At 57.5% G+C, this 18668-nt stretch overlaps 8 protein-coding genes across 8 annotated transcripts; 3 read left to right on the top strand and 5 right to left on the bottom strand.

Annotated features, from left to right (window-relative positions):
• Positions 1-80: 80 nt before the first annotated feature.
• Positions 81-2603, top strand: SPSK_00702 (uncharacterized protein; the record flags this gene model as incomplete). Its single annotated transcript, XM_016727651.1, has 1 exon — positions 81-2603. One exon carries the CDS (start codon positions 81-83, stop codon positions 2601-2603), a length of 2523 nt encoding a protein of 840 aa, XP_016584252.1.
• A 215-nt stretch (positions 2604-2818) lies between these two features.
• SPSK_00814 (uncharacterized protein) lies at positions 2819-4072 on the bottom strand (the record flags this gene model as incomplete). The annotated part of the gene is made up of 1 exon (XM_016727761.1): positions 2819-4072. One exon carries the CDS (start codon positions 4070-4072, stop codon positions 2819-2821), a length of 1254 nt encoding a protein of 417 aa, XP_016584253.1.
• Positions 4073-4945: 873 nt separating this feature from the next.
• Positions 4946-6398, bottom strand: SPSK_00788 (NADPH dehydrogenase; the record flags this gene model as incomplete). Its single annotated transcript, XM_016727736.1, has 2 exons — positions 4946-5962; positions 6015-6398. 2 exons carry the CDS (start codon positions 6396-6398, stop codon positions 4946-4948), a joined length of 1401 nt encoding a protein of 466 aa, XP_016584254.1.
• Positions 6399-8964: 2566 nt separating this feature from the next.
• Positions 8965-9453, top strand: SPSK_00920 (uncharacterized protein; the record flags this gene model as incomplete). The annotated part of the gene is made up of 1 exon (XM_016727862.1): positions 8965-9453. One exon carries the CDS (start codon positions 8965-8967, stop codon positions 9451-9453), a length of 489 nt encoding a protein of 162 aa, XP_016584255.1.
• A 395-nt stretch (positions 9454-9848) lies between these two features.
• Positions 9849-11629, bottom strand: SPSK_00754 (uncharacterized protein; the record flags this gene model as incomplete). Its single annotated transcript, XM_016727702.1, has 2 exons — positions 9849-11427; positions 11478-11629. The coding sequence occupies 2 exons, from the start codon at positions 11627-11629 to the stop codon at positions 9849-9851; spliced, it is 1731 nt and encodes a 576-aa protein (XP_016584256.1).
• Positions 11630-12450: 821 nt separating this feature from the next.
• SPSK_00869 (uncharacterized protein) lies at positions 12451-13325 on the bottom strand (the record flags this gene model as incomplete). Its single annotated transcript, XM_016727815.1, has 3 exons — positions 12451-12792; positions 12815-13269; positions 13313-13325. The coding sequence occupies 3 exons, from the start codon at positions 13323-13325 to the stop codon at positions 12451-12453; spliced, it is 810 nt and encodes a 269-aa protein (XP_016584257.1).
• An 881-nt stretch (positions 13326-14206) lies between these two features.
• On the bottom strand, positions 14207-15640 carry SPSK_00790 (uncharacterized protein; the record flags this gene model as incomplete). Its single annotated transcript, XM_016727738.1, has 1 exon — positions 14207-15640. The coding sequence occupies one exon, from the start codon at positions 15638-15640 to the stop codon at positions 14207-14209; it is 1434 nt and encodes a 477-aa protein (XP_016584258.1).
• Positions 15641-16930: 1290 nt separating this feature from the next.
• Positions 16931-18526, top strand: SPSK_00775 (Cytochrome P450 oxidoreductase; the record flags this gene model as incomplete). The annotated part of the gene is made up of 1 exon (XM_016727723.1): positions 16931-18526. One exon carries the CDS (start codon positions 16931-16933, stop codon positions 18524-18526), a length of 1596 nt encoding a protein of 531 aa, XP_016584259.1.
• Between the last annotated feature and the right edge of the window lie 142 nt (positions 18527-18668).

The raw sequence follows: 18668 nt of genomic DNA on the forward strand, positions 1-18668 counted from the left end.
CGTTTCTCATTTGTCCTCGCAGACGTCACGCTCGTCTAATTCCGTATTAAGACACAGCCGCCCCGCCACCTGCCGCCACAATGCTCTGCTCACTTTGTCAGGGCATGTCCCTCCAGCGACTGGTGGACCTCGCCAAGCGCGACTTCCGATCAGGCTTCTTTCCCAGTTCGGACTACTACCACCACCACGCGTCCTTTGCCGAGCTTGAGGCATGCGCCACCGGGACCAACCACAACGGGTGTTACCTCTGTCTGTTGATTGTCGACTGTTTCGCCAGTGCGCAGCACGATGCCAGCAACCCGCTGTGGCCCGTGCCGCCCAAGCCGGGAACGGCAACCCCGGCGGGAGTATCCGCGCCCCATACGGCAGGCGCGACCATGCGCGACGTCGCCCGCAAACTCACTCATTCCGACGTCCGCATCGCCCTTTGTGCCCGGCACGCGGCCACGGGTGCCACGATCCAGCGGGTCCAGATGTTTGATATGTTAGCAGTGCGACTCGGCGACCGGCTCGAGCTGGGCGACCCGCTGCGGGTGCCAGATCTGTTTCTGGTGTTGCGCATCCTCAGTTTCATACAGTCCGCTACGGAATACAAAACGCTCCAGAACAGCCTTCCCGTAGTGGATGGATACCGCATTGGCTGCTCTACGCCAGACAGGCACCTGGGCTCGGCCGGAAACTTCAAGCTAGCCCGCAGCTGGCTCGACGACTGCTCTCAGCACCATAAACACTGCTCAACGACGGCACATACAAAATTGCCACCTCAGCTGCCGACACGCGTAATTGACGTAACCTGCTCGCCAGCCAGGATTGTGCAAGCCGTGGACATTAACAAAGGCCGGCCAGACCATGGGTGTGCCGAGTACGTCGCCCTCAGCCACTGCTGGGGACGGCCGCCCATCAAGACTCTGTTAAAATCGACGACGATCAAGGAATACACGATTGGCATCCCTGAGCAGGACCTGCCTCGCAACTTCCGGGATGCCATCACAGTGACACGCAATCTTGGCGTACCCTACGTGTGGATCGACTCGCTTTGTATCATCCAGGATTCAGTCGACGACTGGCGGTATGAGTCGGTGCGGATGGGCGCGCTGTATAGCCGGGCGACATTCTCGCTGCTGGCCATGGCGGCCGACCAAAGCGGGAAAGGGCTTCTCAATGATGTGCCCTGGTCCATTGTCCCGGCGTGCACTGTGCCCTTCGTCACAGATGCGGGTACAGCCACCCTCCAAGTATCGCCCATCTACCAAGACAGCGAGAACTTGCGTCAGCTCAGCGACACGGCGCCGCTGAGTGTCCGTGGCTGGACCCTGCAAGAAGTTGTGTTTTCGGCACGCATCTTGTTTTACGGCGCCCACCAAATCTACTGGTTCTGCACCGAGGGCGGCTACAAGTCGGCCGAGTCGCTGCCGGACGGCATCTTGTATCCGCACAACAAGTATCCGAGCATCGCGTCGGCCTACTTTGGAGAGGACACCACGGCGACGCCGACACCAGCACCACTGTCGATCGCGTCCGCGCCCACCGTCGCCGCCTCCACCACGGAAGCCATCCTGACCGACTTTTACCACTTCGTCGAGTCGTATGCCCGGCGCACCCTGACCTTTGGCACTGACAAGTTCCCGGCCGTGGCCAGTTTTGCCCAGAATGTGGACCGCGCCATCAAGCGCAGCCAGAGCCAGAGAAGGGGGGGGAGCAAACCGGTCGACTACTCGTACGTGGCCGGCATATGGAGCGGTGACTTTCGGCGCGGCCTGCTGTTCTGCCCCGACGGCATGCACGCCCCGCACGTGCTGCAAACGAACGAAAAGGACGGGCTGTACCGTGCGCCGTCGTGGTCGTGGGCCGTGACGGATGCACCCATCGTCTTTTTGGCCGCGCAGACGCCCTTGACAGGCACGCCGAGTCCACTGAATGCCCAGCTGCTGTCGTGGTCCGCGCGCCCACGCGACCCCAACAACGCGTTTGGTGCCATTGACGGCGCCCGCATCGTCGTCAAGGGACGAGTGTGTCGGCTGCGACGGAGTGCCACGCACTTTATCGGGGCCTATACGTGGGACAAGGACGAAGAACAGGGGTCGGCATGGTTTGACGACCAGCCGAATATGGGTGCCGGGCCCGACTTGCTGTCCACGGCCAATGGCAACTGCATTGTTTTTGATGGAAAAACAGAGGAGGATACCGACGGTGAAGACACGTTCCTTTGCACATATTATGCGCCAGGCACGACAACAGGTGCAGGCAGCAACAAGCAGACGGTGGCGCCAAATGTCAAAGACTATGAGAGGCAAGAGTATACGCTGCTGATGGTCGACCTGGGCCAAGCAGACGACGAAAAGCAGGTGGTGAAGAACAAAGTAGATAGCATTGATGGAGGCAGTAACGACAGCAGTGATGACGACGGCTCCAACGATGACTTTGACGATGATGGCGATTTCGGCGGCGATGAAGACTGGGATATGGCCGAAAAGTTGATTCACTGTCTGATTCTGCGACAAGCAGCAGCCATGGTGTACGAACGCGTCGGTGTCGTCATTCTCGACTGGAAGAGCCGCAGTCGCGTCAACCACTGGCGTGAAGAGACCATGTCACTTGTCTAGACATATGGGAATGTATGTGATGATAGTATATGATGACAACATGACTATAAATGGATGTTTATGCTAGTCTAAACCAAAGCCAATGTGCACTGTATGCAGTGACCATTTCCGGCTGCGCACAGCTGCGGATCAATATAAATGAGAATCAAATGTACAATAACGCCAGTCTTTCCTTGTTTGTCATGACCTTGCGGTCTCTCTTCCCCCTCGTCTCATCATTGTTGCCCCTCTTCCACCAGGTCCTTGCAGAAGAAGCGCATAAATGGGTAATCGGTCGCCGTCTTCTTGCCCAGGGTCCAGTTCTCCACCCGACGGATGTGGTTCTCAAAGATGGGGCTCAGCACCAGGTTCTGGCCGTCGCCCAGGTCCAAAAAGGCACCCGAATCTGTGTACGGCCAGTTTACCGACATGTCGGCGCCCGTTTTGACGCGGAACTCGTCAAACTCAAAGTCCTCTGTGAGCCACGACTTGCTGCGAATGATGGCGTCGCGCGCCTGCGGCCACGTGATGATGTCGACCCACGGCGGGTGCGGGACGGTGCGCTGCAGGTGCGTCGGTTTCAGAAACTCGGGCAGCTTGTCGTAGCTGGACTTGTTGCGGCAGACGAGCCACCGCAGCAAGTGCGACAGCGTGTACATCAAGGCAATGCGTGTCGTGACCGAGCGGACGTTGCTCTTGGCCACGACGTGTGTCGCCAGGGCAAATGTCAGCGGTTTGGACCCGTCGTCGCCCAAATTGGGGTTGAGCAGCGACGAGATGCTGGGAAACTCGGCCTGTGTGAGCTCGCCGGCACCGCCCGACTGCTGCTGCAGCCGCCGGCCTGAATTGGTCGTGTCAAAGATGAAGCGGTCCAGGTCGTTGGCAGGCGCCAGGTGCAGCGGCACCGTCTGCCAGGCGGGGGTCGTGGGCGGTGCCAGGCTGTGTGCAAAGGCCATGGCGCTGCCGTCGCCGGCACCATCGACGTTTGCCAGCATCGGTGGCGACAGCGTCACGTCGTCGTCTGGGGGCGGCATCGGGAACTCAAAGGCAATGTTGCCGAGCTCGCTGTCATGGTGGTTCGGGTCCAGGATCTCGCGCAGGTTGACGGTCCAGATGGAGTCGCTGTGGCTCGCGTCGACGTCGTCGTCGGGGAGCACGCCGGGCAGGCCGCTGCGGTGGGCGACGGGCACGGCAATGGTCGGCATCGACGACAGGGACGACATCGATGTCGTCGACGTGGGGGGAGTGAGGCTGCCGCCGGCTGTGGCCGCCACCAGCTGGCCGCCGCCGCAGACACACGCGGCCGCTTTGGCTTCGGCCGCTTCCAGCGCCGCCGACAACCGCACCACCTCCTGCTCCAGCCACTGCATCCGTGCCTTCTTGCGCCGCTGACAGTGCTGCTGGTTCGCCCGGTCGATGGCCCGCTTGCGTTCGACCTGCGAGTCGGTCAGGTTCGACACCCGCCGCGCCGCCGGGTCCTGTCTGCCCATGGTCAATGATGTGTCCCGTGTCCTTTACGACGTATCGATCAGGCAGGTTGCTGAAGGCCTCGACGACAATCGTCGTCTTTCTGCATATGTCCCGGTTTGTCGTTTGTCGTCTGCTTGATTTGCAATCCAGGCTTGAAGAAAACCCGCATGAATCATGGTGAGAAAGAGGGGGCGGTGCGCACTAGAACGCTTTCGGGCGTTTTTGGAGCATCCTTGGGCCATCCTGGATCGTCTTGGGCCGTCCTGTGCCGTTGTCCCCCAGGACCGCGCGACTGGGGTTTTTCTGGGGGGAAAGGGGGTAACGGGAGAAAAGACCGAACGACTCCGCTTCTCCGCCTTTGACTCCAGGTGCGTGCAGCGGGGGAAGGAGCGACAGTATGAGCCAAAAAGGACTTGTCCCGAATAGGAAGGGCCGCACCCATGGCAATCCACCAATCAGCAGCATCGCAACTCGAGATGTCGTCAATGACAATTGAATCAACTATGGCTTACCCTGAGGGTATGGTGATTCAAAGACGAAAGTCGTTTCGGTTGTTAAAAGAAACAAAAGTATTGGGTGGTGTGTATAGATTTATTTATTCGGTTTTTTTTTTTTTTTTTTTTTTTCCTATTTAATCTGCAAAGTAAAACGCAGAAACATTTTATGCCCGTTCCTATTCCTCAGAGGATTATTTTTGTTGCTTTTGTCGATGCATACGTAAAATATTGAACCATCAAACTAGCAATTATAAAACGCGTTTATAAAACTACTTTACTTTGCCCCCATTGATATCTTACTTCCCTTTTTTCTTACGGGTTTCTGTTCTTTTGTAAACTTACGAAGTAATCTGCAACGAGCATTGTACTTCCTGTGCGCCTCAAACCAGAACGGCATCAAGGAATGCTAATCTTGGCATGGTCGCTCTTCTTGGCAGCTCGTCCGCCAAAGCCCCAGCCGATTTGATGCGCTAATTGGATTTGTGCACCAAGGTCATCGGCCCAAGCCCAGACCAAACCAGGATTTTTCTGGAACATGCGACCTGCTGCAATTAGGTCCAGGGGCACATCGTCTTCCGATTTGCCGCCCGAGATCAGCTCCTCGGCCAGCGTGCCCGTCTTGATGCTGCCGACAGCACTGACGAGAAGTGTGTCGCCCACAGACTTTTTGATCTGCTTCGCAAACGGTGCCTGGTAGCCGGGCCTGCCATTGACCTTTTGGGCAGCGTGGTTGCCGCCACTGGACACGTCCAGCACGTCGACGCCGCGCTTTGCGAACAGGTGCGCCAGCTGCACGCTCTGGTCCACCGTCCAACTGCTGCCCGCGTAGTCCGGGTTCGTGTCCAGCCAGTCGGTGGCGCTGATGCGCACAAAAAGCGGCATCGTCTTGGGAATGACGGCGCGCACCTCGTCGACCAGCTCCAGCGCCAGGCGCGTGCGGTTCTCGAAGCTGCCGCCGTACTTGTCGGTGCGCTTGTTGACGGCGGGCGAGAGGAAGGACGAGACCAGATAGCCGTGTGCGTAATGGAGCTCGATGACGTCGAAGCCCGCCGACACGGCACGGTGTGCTCCGGCGACAAAGTCCTTCTTCAGCTGGGCAATCTCGGCGAGGGACATGCTGCGGGGCGTCGGATAGTGCTCGTTGAACGGCTCATCGCTGGGGCCCACGACGTCGTCGGGCCATCCGCCGACTTCGACTGTCGCCGCGGCCCCGGAACTGAGCCACGGCGCGACGGTCGATGCCTTGCGGCCGGCATGGGCGAGCTGGATGCCGATGAGTGCGTTTTGGCTGTGGGCAAACTGGACGTGCTTGCGCAGCGTGTCGACGTGCGCATCGAGCCAGATGCCGGAATCCTCAGGCGTGATGCGCCCGTTGGCCTGCACCGCAGTGGCTTCGACCATTACGAGACCGGGCTGAGACATGTGTTAGTCGTTAGCGAGGGGCAGTGCTATGATGTCATTGAACGCCAGCGGCGGCGCGAAGCATGGAATGGGGCGTAATTACCCCACGTTGAGCCATGCCACCAAGGTGTGTAATGTGCCACGGGGTGTGGAATCCCTCATGGGCGCTATATTGGCACATGGGGCTCACCCACACACGGTTCGGCAGCTTGATGCTTCGGATTTGGAGCGGCGTGAACAGTTTCGGGAGCGCTGAGCCGTCGGCCGGTGGTATGCCCGTGCCCGCTGGCGGATCCTGCTCTGGCGTGTAAAAGGGCACATTCTTGGCAGCTGGGTTGGGGATCGGGGCCGTGCACTTTTCCTGCTTGGCGAGCGCAGGCGTCTCCGGGCGCGACACGGTAATGCCGTGGTGCGGATGGACGATTCTTTTCTGAAGATAGGCAGCCATGGCGAACGGTGGGTTGGACGTGACTGAAAGACGAATTGATGCGTGGTTGACTTGTCCGATGCTACAGGAGTATGGGCCCCCACAGCTGCTGCCCGTATATATATATATGTACGTAGAATTCTACAGGCAGGTGATTTCATGCTACTCTACGACGTCAAAGCCCGCAAATCGATATATTAATAAGGACCAAACACCGATGCAAGCGTCTGTGGCATCTGCCGTCCGCACCTGGGCCACGATCGACGGCGCTAGAGGCGCCCACACTGGCGAGCAGAGGCCAACGTCGAGCGGCAGAAGTATTAACTGCTTTACCGTCGGAATCTATGATGAATAATGCGGGTAGCAACAAACCTGAAATTCCGAATCGATACAGACCCTCCTGCTTCCGCAACGTCCGCTTCCGCCTCATCCCGGACTACTGACGGTAGACGCCGAGTCTGCTCCTGGGCGCGCACATCCCTCGGTATGGCTGAATAATAATGTAAAAATCAAAAATATTTGTCATACGACGACACGGCGTACGACAACCATGAAGGGCGATTTGTCATCACGTGATTTGTCCCTGATGGTGACGTGATGATGTTCTGACGGTTGGGGGGGGGGGGGGGGGAACGAACAGCAGCAAGACGGCTTAGGTCAGCAGCACTGTCCAACGGCCTCGATGGGTGCGATACATTCACTCGAGAGTGATCTCGCTCCTTCTGGCCACATTGTTATCTACCGTGAGTCGACACGAATATAGGTGGCAAAAAGCGTGCAGAGACGGCGGCCCAGACCAGATGCCGACCAACTCACCGCCAGAGGGCAATGCCGACCTCGGTGAATTTGTGACGCGTCTTGTGGCGCGTTGTGGGCGTGTCTTGCTTTGGATCAGCCAGTAGTGACGTCTGCGAGCCGGCTTGGCGACGTTGATGTGCAAGCCATCGCCAGAGAGAGGTCCGTGAACGGACGACAAGCAAGCAATCGTTGCCCGTGTGAGCCAGAATGCCTTGCCATGACCTGGCCACCAAGCTCGAGGTTGTCGTGTATGCATAAACGTTATCTGTCCAGCCAGCTGCCACAATTGCTTAGAGTTGATCTTGAATACTGGACCATACCAATCCGATTATGCTAGTCTCAACCTCACCAAGGAATCCAATGACTACTTACTGCTCAACATTACCATGGAACGCGACCTGGGGCGTAGTCTCTACGGCGTGCCATGGCATATCAACAGGCCTTTGGGGCGATTTCGGCGGCTGCATCCTCGACGCAGTAGCAGATTCGCGCGATTGGCACCACCCAACGAGTTTGCGTCGGCAGACAGTTCTTACATGCTTGCAGGAGTTGGCAGTAATACATGGCGTCGGGGGTGTTTTGTTTGGTTTTCTTCGAAGCTGGACGTGGCCAAATAGGCGGAGTGCCCTGTCGCCATGGAACAAGCCCGCACTGCGCAAAGACGGGCCAGCATCTTCCAGCGCGCCGGCCCAACCGCGAGCGAAGGTCAAAGACTGAATAATGCGGCTGCGTGGGCGGTGCTCTTGACTCTTAAAGTCTGAAACCTGTACGATTTAAGTCCTGCTCTGCATTGTGCAATACGAAGTAGTGATTTCACACATGAAGAGAAACATTTGCTACAATTCACGCAAATATTGAGTAAGCCTGTCAGCGCAATGTGCAGAAACTCCCCAGGTTTGGACCATTGGTAGCAGCGCTAACTCTGAAAAGCAGCTGTCACATTTTCGTCTCACAGCCCAATTTCCAGTTGCCGTACAACCGGGCGCGAAGTCGCGAACTGAACGTCCAGGCCATTGCCTAGCCATTGCAAAGCGCTCCACTGTTTTAAAGTATCTTAAATTCCAAATATGGGTTTCTAGCCAGGTACACAGTGACAACGGGTGCGTGCCGATCACCCACGGAAATTGTTCCGCTGCCATCACCAACCATTAACAACCAGCCCTGCTCGACCCACCGGTTGCCAGGTTTAACGTCCAACGTCCAATGTCCAAATGTCCTGCCACAGAGACGAAAATAATACACCGGATACATCGTGTCTCGAGGCGCAGTCGCCAACCAACGAATAAAAAGGACGAGCGCGGCTATTCCCTGTCGCGTCTCCCCCGGACTTGGCATTCTTGTTTCCGTCAAGCGGCAAGCGAGCATTGATCGCCGTTCTGCCGTCAGCACTATGTTGTATTGAAGCTCCTTATTCATTTTAACGCAGCTGCGAGCTGCAGTCAACAGACGATGAAAACAAGGTCGTTTGTTGTCTGAGCAGTGTGAACTTTGAGGATACGGCACGTCACAGGGGATGAGACGTATGCGACGGATACGAAAGATGATGGAGGAGAGGAAAGGAGAGCACTGTGTTTTCGTGAAGATTACCTTATCGTCCAATGTATACATATACCGCCTAAAATGTGTATGGACCTTTTGTTGGATGTTTCTTCTCATCGTTTTTCCTTCATCTCATCTATGTTTGCTGCATATCTTCCGATCCTCCAATAGTAACTCAACAAACTCGACTTGCCCAACCATCCACGCACTCCTCCTCCAGTTCCCACCCTTCTCCTCACCAGCAACCAATATGGTCCGCGGTCTCTTTGCTGTTGCAGCTCTGGCTGCCTCTGCCGCCGCCGAGGCGCACGTTACCGCTCTGGCCCGCCGCATTTCCGGCAACCAGCTCAGCTCCGCCCTCGAAAACTTTAGTACAGGGGAGCTTTCTATTGGCGGCGACGGCTCCGGCAATGGTAGCAGTGCCGTTGTCGTGATCAATGGCAGCACCGTCAATGGCGGCACCCAGACGACAGAGACCGAGTCGAGCGCCGCGACACAGAGTGCAGCAGGCGGCTCCAGCCCCACGGCCACGCCCACGGCCACCGACGGCAATGGCAACACCCAGTCGCCGACAAACACCCAGAACGGCGGTACCCCCGCGGCGACCACGTCGAAGTCGGCAGCCGCCGCTTCGCTTGGCCGTGGCAGCGGCATGGGCGCCGGTGGCATCTTTGGCCTGACCTCGGTCGTGGCCGGCCTGGTCGGAGGCGCTACCATCGTCATTGCGGCGGCTCTCTAAATGCACTTTGCCGTCTTTACTCTGTCCTTGTCGTACATACGCACACATCATCATTGGAGAGTATTGAATAGAACTCTCTGTTTCACTTCGTTGCTTCTTTTCTCGCCTGCTTTCTGTTGTATTCACCTCTTCTGTATCTGAAACATGTTTTATCATCGTTTTGCATAGGCCAAATAATTATTCGATTTTCTCAAGTAACTGCACCAATCTTCCTGCGGTTGCACCCATTTTAACTCTTTGAGTGCATTCCGAAAGTGGCCATGTGAGCAATCTAAAAGTTCTACTTTCACAACCTCAGGCTGACGGCAAACACGCTCGAAACTTGATTCACGCAACGAGAGCTCAAAAACAACTGGGAGGATCTAGCACCTCAACTGACTTGGAGCACAGACTGCTTATGCAAGGAATGGGTCGTCGTTATCGGCCGTATTCTTGCCTTTGCCCTTGGTCTTAGCCTTTCCTTGTCGCTTGCCGACGTCTCTGTCAGTGTCGCTGTCACTGTCGATGTTGTCATAGTCGTCGTCGGCGTCATCGTCGTCGTTATCGTCGTCGTTACTCTCTTTCTCCTCGTCCTCTCGGGCAAGCACGGCGGCAGTCGCTTGCGTCGCGAGCGCTTGTGCCGTTTTCTTGTCATCAATGCTGAGGCCGGCCATGACATCGGCCGCGTCAACTCCCCAGAAGAGCTTAGCGTCAGCCGCCGTGAGAATACCGTACTCGCGGGCAAAGACATACAGGATCGAGTTGCGCAAGTACTTGCCGGGACTGCCCCAATAGCTCTTGGCCACGGGCGGGAGGTTGTCAAGGTTAGCCCAGCATTCGTCGATTTCGGCGCGCTGGCGACGCAGAAGAGAGACAATAGCCTTGAAGTAGAGGTATTTCCTGGCAGGGCGGAAACCGTTCAGAAACTTGAGCGGTCGGCGGTGGAGGTCCTCGTATGTCCAGAAAATCGCGTTGCGCTCCCCAAGGTTCCTTGTCAGGAGGTGCAGGACAAACTCGGTCTCCTCAGGGTCATCGCTCGCCGGCAGGATAATGGCCTTGGCTTTATCTAGCAGCTCCTCGTAGCCTTTGCACACGAGCAGGCCGTTCCGCGGATTCCAGATATGATCCTGGCGCTCACCAAATAACGCTTCGGCCGTCTTCGGGCCCACACTAGCATTAACAATGTGAGCCGCCACGACGTCGGGCATGTGGGTGTGCGCAATAGGGCAGTATACGAGCTTGCCGTCGTAGAGTGCGTCGCCGCCATAGGAGCCAACCAGTTTTTTGCGAAACTGGTTCCTCTGCATTTCGGCGCGGGAGGCGCGGACGGTTTTGCGGGCACCCTCAAGCTCCGGGTAACAACGCAAGACAGCGTCGATCATCACCCAGTCTTCGGCCATGTCCCGCTTAATGCCCTCCGACACGATGTCGGTGGCCCAGCCGCTCACCAGCGCGGTGCTCTTGGACCGCAGGACCGACAATGAAATGGCCATGGCTTTTTGTTTGGCGAGGTAAGGCGCCATCTCAGCCTTGTACCGGGCCGTAGGCAGGTTAATGCCGCCCTCCTCCCAGTTTTCTTTGAGAGAGACGATTTTGTTTGTCATGTCCGCATACCTGTCAGCGAGAACTCGCTCATCCTCCTCCATATTTCGAAAAGCGCGGATAATCTTCGCAACGTTTCCATCCTTTTCGGCCTTCTCGTTAGGCGTCTGGGAGCAGAGGGGTGTCTTCTGTATCGCCTCATGCTCGGCCACGTCTTCGGCGGACATGGCTTGGCGTAGAGTGGGTGTCAAAGCCGGAATTTGCATCATGCCCTTTACGGGCGTAACTGGACCCGCGAGCCGAAGGGTGAAACGACTCTGCCGTGTTGTAGCGCGAGTGGTCGTGTCGGTGGCTTCTGGCGAAGCCTTGCTCTGTACATTGTCGACATTAGGATCGCTGGGAAGTTGGGGCTCATTCTTTTCGACGGGAGAGGCAGGGGCGTCTTGGGAGGATCTATTTAGTATCGAGTCAGTAAATTGGCGAGACAAGTAGGGCAAACACACGTTGTTCTTATGCTGCTGTTGTAATCGAGATCCACAGAGGAGGCGTTATGGGTGGTCGTTGCTCCGCTGTAGCTGGGGACAACATACGTCTTGCTGGCCTTTGCGGCCTTCTTCTTGGCGTTTGCCGCCTTCTTCTTGGCCTTTCCGGCCATTGTAGGAGCGTGGATGAGGGAGTCAGGGAACGCAGAGAAAAGATAATGAGGAAGAAATTGACGGGAAGCTTCAAGAATATGGGGTGTGGAAATGAGAAGCTAAGTAGAATGTGGGAGGCTTGTGAAACTGCGAGGAGAGTTGACAGAGGGAATAAGGTTCTGTGTTATAGCTACAAGCATGGTTATTTATGCTCGAACGATACTGGAAACGCGTCGAGAAGATTGTTTTCGTTTTCGTTTTCGTTTTCATTTTCATTTTCATTTTTATTTTATTTTACTTTGTCAAGACAATGTGTCTGGTGACTTTTGAATTCCCGTTTCGGAAGGCACTCGAATTTCGTGTAGCAAAAGAGGAAAGAGGCCGTTCGATGCATCAAACGCGCTGTTGGTTGCTTAGCTGTAGTCGAGACGTAGATGTGTACTCGTGACTGTATTTGACACACTAATGAATTAGGTTCCGCCAACCAGCGTTTGCCGCGTGATTCATGTCGTTCGTTTGTTTAGCTTACTACGTTTGCTTGACTAAAGATCGTGGGTGTTGAGCCTTGTGATCTTCGTGGCTACACAGCTTCATGAAACTTGCTACAGACAATGCCTGATGAGCAGGACAGAAAATAGAATAAATAGAATTAAAAATCCACATTGTATTCCAATGGCCGTTGAACACGAATGAAGCATACCAGAGCATTCATTCACTTAGCATCAGAATTCAAAACAACGCAAAAAGTTCCCACCCTCGTACAGGACATCGAGCAGGCCGTAATTAATGGTGCCGTTGAGCAAAGAGGCAGCGGTCCGGGTGGACAGAGATGGGTGGGTTTTCATCGGCGGGTGGTGTGCCTTTGAGGGTGGCGCGGAAGGAAGGGACCGTGCCAAAGGAAAAGTCGGTTTCGTTGCAGGGCAGGCGTGTCGTCGTGTCTTCCAGACTCGACGGGGCGGGTGACAATCTGCCAGAGTACAGGCTCGGGTGGCGCCGTTTGTGGCCGTGATGTCGCCTCAGTTGTCGTCGTCATCGTGGCGGTGGTCGTAGTCGTCGTGCTCTGAGACTGAGGAATGGCTACAGGGATAGCCGATGTCGTGGCTGAGTCCATTGAGGCATAGGTCTCCTCTTGTGCAGGCACAGCAACAACGCCAGGTTGAGGGCGACGGCCATGTCGATAGCACTGCGGTCGAGGTCCGCGTTACCCCATTCCGCAATGGACAGGACGAGTAAGGCCTGCGTCCGCTCGAGCGACGGTGCACATCTGCGTCAGGGCTTGCGCCTGGACTAAGCCGAGAAGGTAGTCGGTGGCGGCGGTGGGCGAGCTGTAGCGTTGGACCAGGCTCGGGGTGAAGCGCGATGTGATGGCCAACAGACAGCTCAGCAGGAAGTGACTGCTGCAACCATTGTCGCTTTCGTTGCTGGTGCCCGGACGCTATGGCACGAGTCGCTCCAAAAAGAGCGGCCGCGGCAAGAGACCCAGCCCAGCCGTCGACAACCTCGTCGTGCGGTGGCCAGCAGCCGCCGTCGCTGCTGTGTGGTGGCAAACGACGAAGGGTCTGTCCATACTGCCCCGGCCAATGTGACTGTGCCTGTGGCAGTCGCAGCCGTGGGCGTGGCAGCCTTCGGAGCTCGCGGTCGGCATTATGCTCGCCTCTCACTGGAAAGGCACAGCTGGCGGCCGTGTCGGGCCCAGCAGAGACGCAGCCCCGGCATTGCGTCTGGTCTTGGTCTTGTATGCATTAGGAATTTTTGCCGCGGTGGCAGGATGGTTCGGTTATTGGCTGTGGTCGGGGATGTGCTTGTAAGATCCTGATGAGGACAGGGCAACGAGAGTGGTTGCAGTTGACGTTGGCGATGCAGTGGAGCTGGTCGCTGTAAAATTAGGTGAGGTTAGCGCCATGACGAATGGCAGGCGCTACGTCTGACTGCGGGAAACAAGTGCTGTCAATATGCCCCCCAGTGCATAGCAGGTGATTGGCGGGGACGCAACTCCCGTTATGAGCAGCCGTGACACCCGGTATCCGCGCAGTTGGTTTATTTTACCTTATCGTCCGGGACTTGTTAGCGATGCCGCTACCGGATTTAGTACTTTTAGTGGATGGAACGCCACTCGGTTAGCTATGATAACAAAGTAGGTTGTGTATTAAACGCCCTCCTTGTCAGGTATCTTTTGGCGCGTCTTCCATTGTTTACAACCAGAAAGGTGGGCCACTGTACATGTGGCGAGGGCGAATAATGATCAAGGGCAGTGAAGGTTTGAATACGGCACGGTAGACACACTATGGACAGGGCTGTGAAAGCGGCTCTGCGGGCCCGCCAAGGACTCTCTTAATTGAACATGAGTGTCGGCAACAGGCCAGGTTGAACATGGCGATATTACGAATGAAATTCATAAAGCTGTACAGAACAATGAGTTAAAAATTCATACAAAACACGCGAAAAATACATGTCAAATCTCTCTAAATATGGGCGCGCTCCTCTCTCACGTATATGCATAAATATGGCCCGAAGACTCAACCAGACTCCGTAGATGCATCATTGTCACCCTGTTGACTCTCTCACTCTTCCTCTCGTCTCATATGCATTATACTGTCTCAGAGGTCTATGCTCGGCGCTCCTGCTTTGGAAAGAGCTGCATTGACGTCACTCAGCCTCTCTAAAAAGTGCGGCTTGTAGGCTGCGCGCTGCGACTCGGGTGCCGGATGGGCATCGACCACGGCATCCTTGGCCAGGAGCAGCGGAACTGTGATGTGGAACATGAAGGCGACGGTGTCCTCACAGATGCGAATGGGCACGAGGTCCTGCGTCGTCGCACTGACCCACGTCTCGTAGGTCTCGCCATGCGGCATGTAGCTGGCCTCGTAGCTCAGGCCGCCGGCCTCGAGCGAGTGGGCACTGCCGCCGTAGGTCCCATAGAGCAGGCCCATGACCTCGGAGGACATGTTGCGGTGGTAGTAGGGCGGGCGGAAGGTGTTGCTGGTGGGGATCCATTTCGGCGTGAACACGAGCAGGTCAGTCAACGGAACACCGGGGACGGTGGACCGCACGGTCAGGACACTGTAGACGGTCGGGTCGGCCTGGTCGCGCTCGACGTTGGCGACGTTGATAAACTTCTCGGTGGCGTACTTGAACGGCACCAGGTTGCCGCGCCATGCGACGACGTCAAAGGGCGAGTGGTCGAGCTGGGACACAAACAGCTTGCCCAGCAGCTTGTAGACCACCTCCCAGCTCTGCTCGTCAATGTCAAAGGCGGCCACGGGGCTCTCAAAGTCGTTGGGCAGGGCCATGCCGTTGGACCCCATAGGTCCGAGCTCGGGGAGGTCAAAGTGGGCTGCATACACCTCCTGGATGTAGCCGCGCGCGGCCTTGTCCTTGCCCGCGTCAACGTCTGGCAGCTGCACGCGGAACCGCAGCCCGGCCTGCACGACCACAATCTCGCCGGGCCGCACCATGAGCCAGCCCAGCTCCGTCTGGATCTGCAGACGGCCCTGCTGCGGCATGATGAGCAGGTCGCCGTCGTTGTTGCAGAAGGCACGCCGCCCCATGCTGCGGTTCGCCGTGTACATGTGCACCGCCAGTCCCTGCCGCAGACTCGGGTCGCCCTGGCCGCCCACTGTGCGGATGCCCTCGACAAAATCCTTGCTCTCGTTTTCGGCCGGCAGCGCAAACGGATCCCACGCCAGCTGGTCCGGCACCACCGCCACGGCCGGGTTCGTCGCCAGAAAGCTGGCCTGCAGTGCCGGGTTGAGCTGGTCGGCGGCCTGCAGCGGGCCGTGTGCAACGGACGGCCGCACGCGGTACATCCAGACGTGCTGGATGCCCGACCGCGGCAGCACGACAAACGACGAGCCATTGAGCTGTTCCGAGTAGAGGTCGAAGGCACACTTTTGTGGTGTGTTCTGGCCCAGCGGCAAGGCGCCAAGGACGGCCTCGCTGGCGAACCGATTGCCAAAGCCTGTCTGGTAGATGTAGGGGTCGGCGTCGCTGGGTGTCGTGACGTAGCCGCCGCGGGCCATTGCGGAGGCCATGGTGGGGGTACGTGTGTGTGATGGAGGGACAGGAGGGCGTCGTCTGTTGGTCGGGTGAGATTGTTTCAGCCAGGGTAGGTAAACCAAAACCAACAGGCAGGAGAAGGGGTGAGGGACAAAAGAAACAAAAGAGACAGATGAGTTCAAGGTCGAAATGCCATAAATGGTTCGCTCCTCGTGTATATGTAAACCATCGACACCACGCAGCTGAAGCAGCCCAAGAGAGCCCCTGCTGGTTCGGCAGAGACGGCTGGAGGAGGCACGAGGGAAATGAAGACGAACACTAGAGAAAGGCAACGAGGGAAAAAGGGAAAACGGGAACGAGGGAGAGAGGGAGAGAGGGGGAGAGGAAGAGAGGGAGAAAGAAAGAAGGTAATGGGACGCCTCTCGATCCAGGCCAGACGCCGCTGAAGAAGAGGAGGTGCGAGCCAATGTCTCATCCAAGTCCTCGTTCCCCTTCCGGCAGGCAAGAATCCGTACAGAATACCGACAAAACGAGGCAGAGCCAGCACGGGCAGGCGCAACCCCACGGCGATCTCACTGAACGGCCTAAGGGGGTCCCATTGTTTGCCTGCGCGCCCGCTGCTAGCTCGCCGTGGCGGGGCACGCTGGCTTTGGCCAGCGCATTTTGGTGTGCGACATGCGGTGTATTGCGACGTCGTAGTGTTGTATTGGACTGTGTTTTTGGGGCCCTCTGCCGGAACCCTTGCCGGAACTGCTGGCTAGGCCACACCGGTCGAGCCTGCCCACACAGAGCCAAGAGGTTCCCCGTTCGTGCTAGCGTTATCGCCGTAGCCTCTGCAGCTCCTCTGCTGTCCAAGTCCCCAACCCGCACCAAGCTCTCTTGGGCTTCTTGGCTGTTGCCGGCGGCAACGGGATTTGCAGGCAAGTGAAGTGCAGCAGGCCCCTGGCGCCCTCTCACCCTTTTGTCATCGTAGCGATTTTTACGTCAATCTCACAGCCATCACCACTTTTCTCACCGCTGCCCTTGCCAGCAGACTGGCCAGCCACCGTCATGTCATATCTGATCTGCGACGGCGGCAGCATCCTTTACGGAATGTCAAATACCGCTTGAGCGAGAGCAACAGACGACGAGCGGTCGCCAAGGGCCAAGTCAAGCTCGAATCGAGATCGCCACATCAAGCTCAAATAGCAAGCTCGCCGCGCCAAGCGCAACACACCAAGCTCATACAGCAAGCTCATGCAACCAAGCTCGGCACATTTGACAAGTCGATATATTCGCAACGACACCCACCATTCCCCTCCTCAAATCGTGCCAAGACCTTTCCCATGGCCGTAGGCTCAACCATCGTCGCGGGTGTCGCAACCTTGCCGCCCAGCGCGTATGCGTTGCTGCTCGTGCTCGCCCTTGCCGGCGTGGCCGTGCACCGCCAACTTGCTTATCGGCGGCGTCGTGCCGGCCTTCCTCTGCCTCCCGGACCGCCGGCGGAACCTGTCCTGGGTCACCTCCGCGTCATCCCGGCGGCCAACCCCGAGTACACCTACATGCAGTGGAGCAAGGAGTACCAGAGCGACGTGCTCGGCTTCCACATCCTGGGCCAGCCCATCGTCGTGCTCAACAGCGCGCGCGCCGCCATCGATTTGCTGGACAAGCGCGGCGCGAACTACGCTGACCGCCCGCGGTTTGTCCTGTTCGAGGCCATGGGTTTCAAGAAGACGCTAACCTTTTTGCGCATGGGCCCTGCGTTTCGTCTGCACCGTCGCATTCTCCAAAAACGCTTCCAGAAGAGCGCCATCACGGTCGACCAAGACTTGCAGACGCGCGAGACACACCAGATGCTGCGCGGCCTGCTGGCGACACCCGACCAGTGGGAGACGGTGCTGCGCCGTTTCGCGACCGCCGTTGTCCTGGGCATTGGCTTCGGCATCGGCATCCACTCCGACGCGGACCCGTACATCCAGATGGCCGAGGACGCGTCCTATGCCCTGGGCCACGGCGGTGCACCGGCCGGCACGCCCGTTGATTATTTCCCCGGGTTGCGGCTGCTGCCCAACTGGATGGTGGACCGCTCGCTGCGGTTTGCGCGCACATGGCGCTGGGCCATCCGCCAGCTGCACGAGGCGCCATACCACGCCGTCGTGGCCTCTTCGACCGCAACCTCGGCCGACGACGGCGCGCAGGCAAGCAGCCTGATTCACGGCCTGCTGGCGCAGCGGCAGTCGCAGCTGCGCACGGGCGCCCAGCCGGAGTTGAGCGAGGACGACATCAAGGGCGCCGCGGCGGCCGTCTACGCCGCCGGCCAGGACACGACGTGGGCCACGATGATTGTTCTCATTCTCAACCTCATCCGCAACCCAGATGTCCAGCGGAAAGCACAGCGCGTGCTCGACGACGCCCTGGGCGACCGGCTGCCGACGTTTGCCGACCGCACGCGGCCCGAGCTGGAGTACATTGAGCACATTGTCTCGGAGACGCTGCGGTGGTGCCCCGTGTCGCCCGTCGGCGTGCCTCATCGCACCGTCGCCGACGATGAGTACAGGGGCATGTTCATCCCCGCCGGGGCCTATGTGTACGCCAATGCGCGCGCCATCACGCACGACCCAGCCGTCTATACAGATCCGGACGCATTCGTGCCCGAGCGGTACTCCCGTGGTGAGCCGTTGCCCGTTGGCCAGTTCGGCTTTGGACGGCGTGTCTGTGTGGGCCAGCACCTGGCGCAGGCGAGCGTGTGGATTGCGGCAGCCTGTTTATTAAAGAGCTTTACCCTCAAGGCAGCGCCCAACGACGATGGCGACGGACAGACGACGAAGCCCGACTGCGAGGTGAAGCTGACCTACGGTCTGACGAGCCACCCAGAGCGATTTGGCTGCATTTTTGAGCCGCGAGGAGACGTGCAGAGTCTAGTGGACCGGGCGGTTGTTTGAGGGGATGAGTGAATGATGACTGAGTTTTTTAAATAATGATGCGTGGCATTTTCAAAGACGGCAAGATATATTGAATTTCATAGCGATAGTGTATTCATTGATAAATGACAAAGAAAAATATCATGACTGGACATCAGTTGAT

Source organism: Sporothrix schenckii, assembly GCF_000961545.1.
Source record: "Sporothrix schenckii 1099-18 chromosome Unknown Cont48, whole genome shotgun sequence".
In the NCBI taxonomy this organism is placed as follows: Eukaryota; Fungi; Ascomycota; class Sordariomycetes; order Ophiostomatales; family Ophiostomataceae; genus Sporothrix; species Sporothrix schenckii.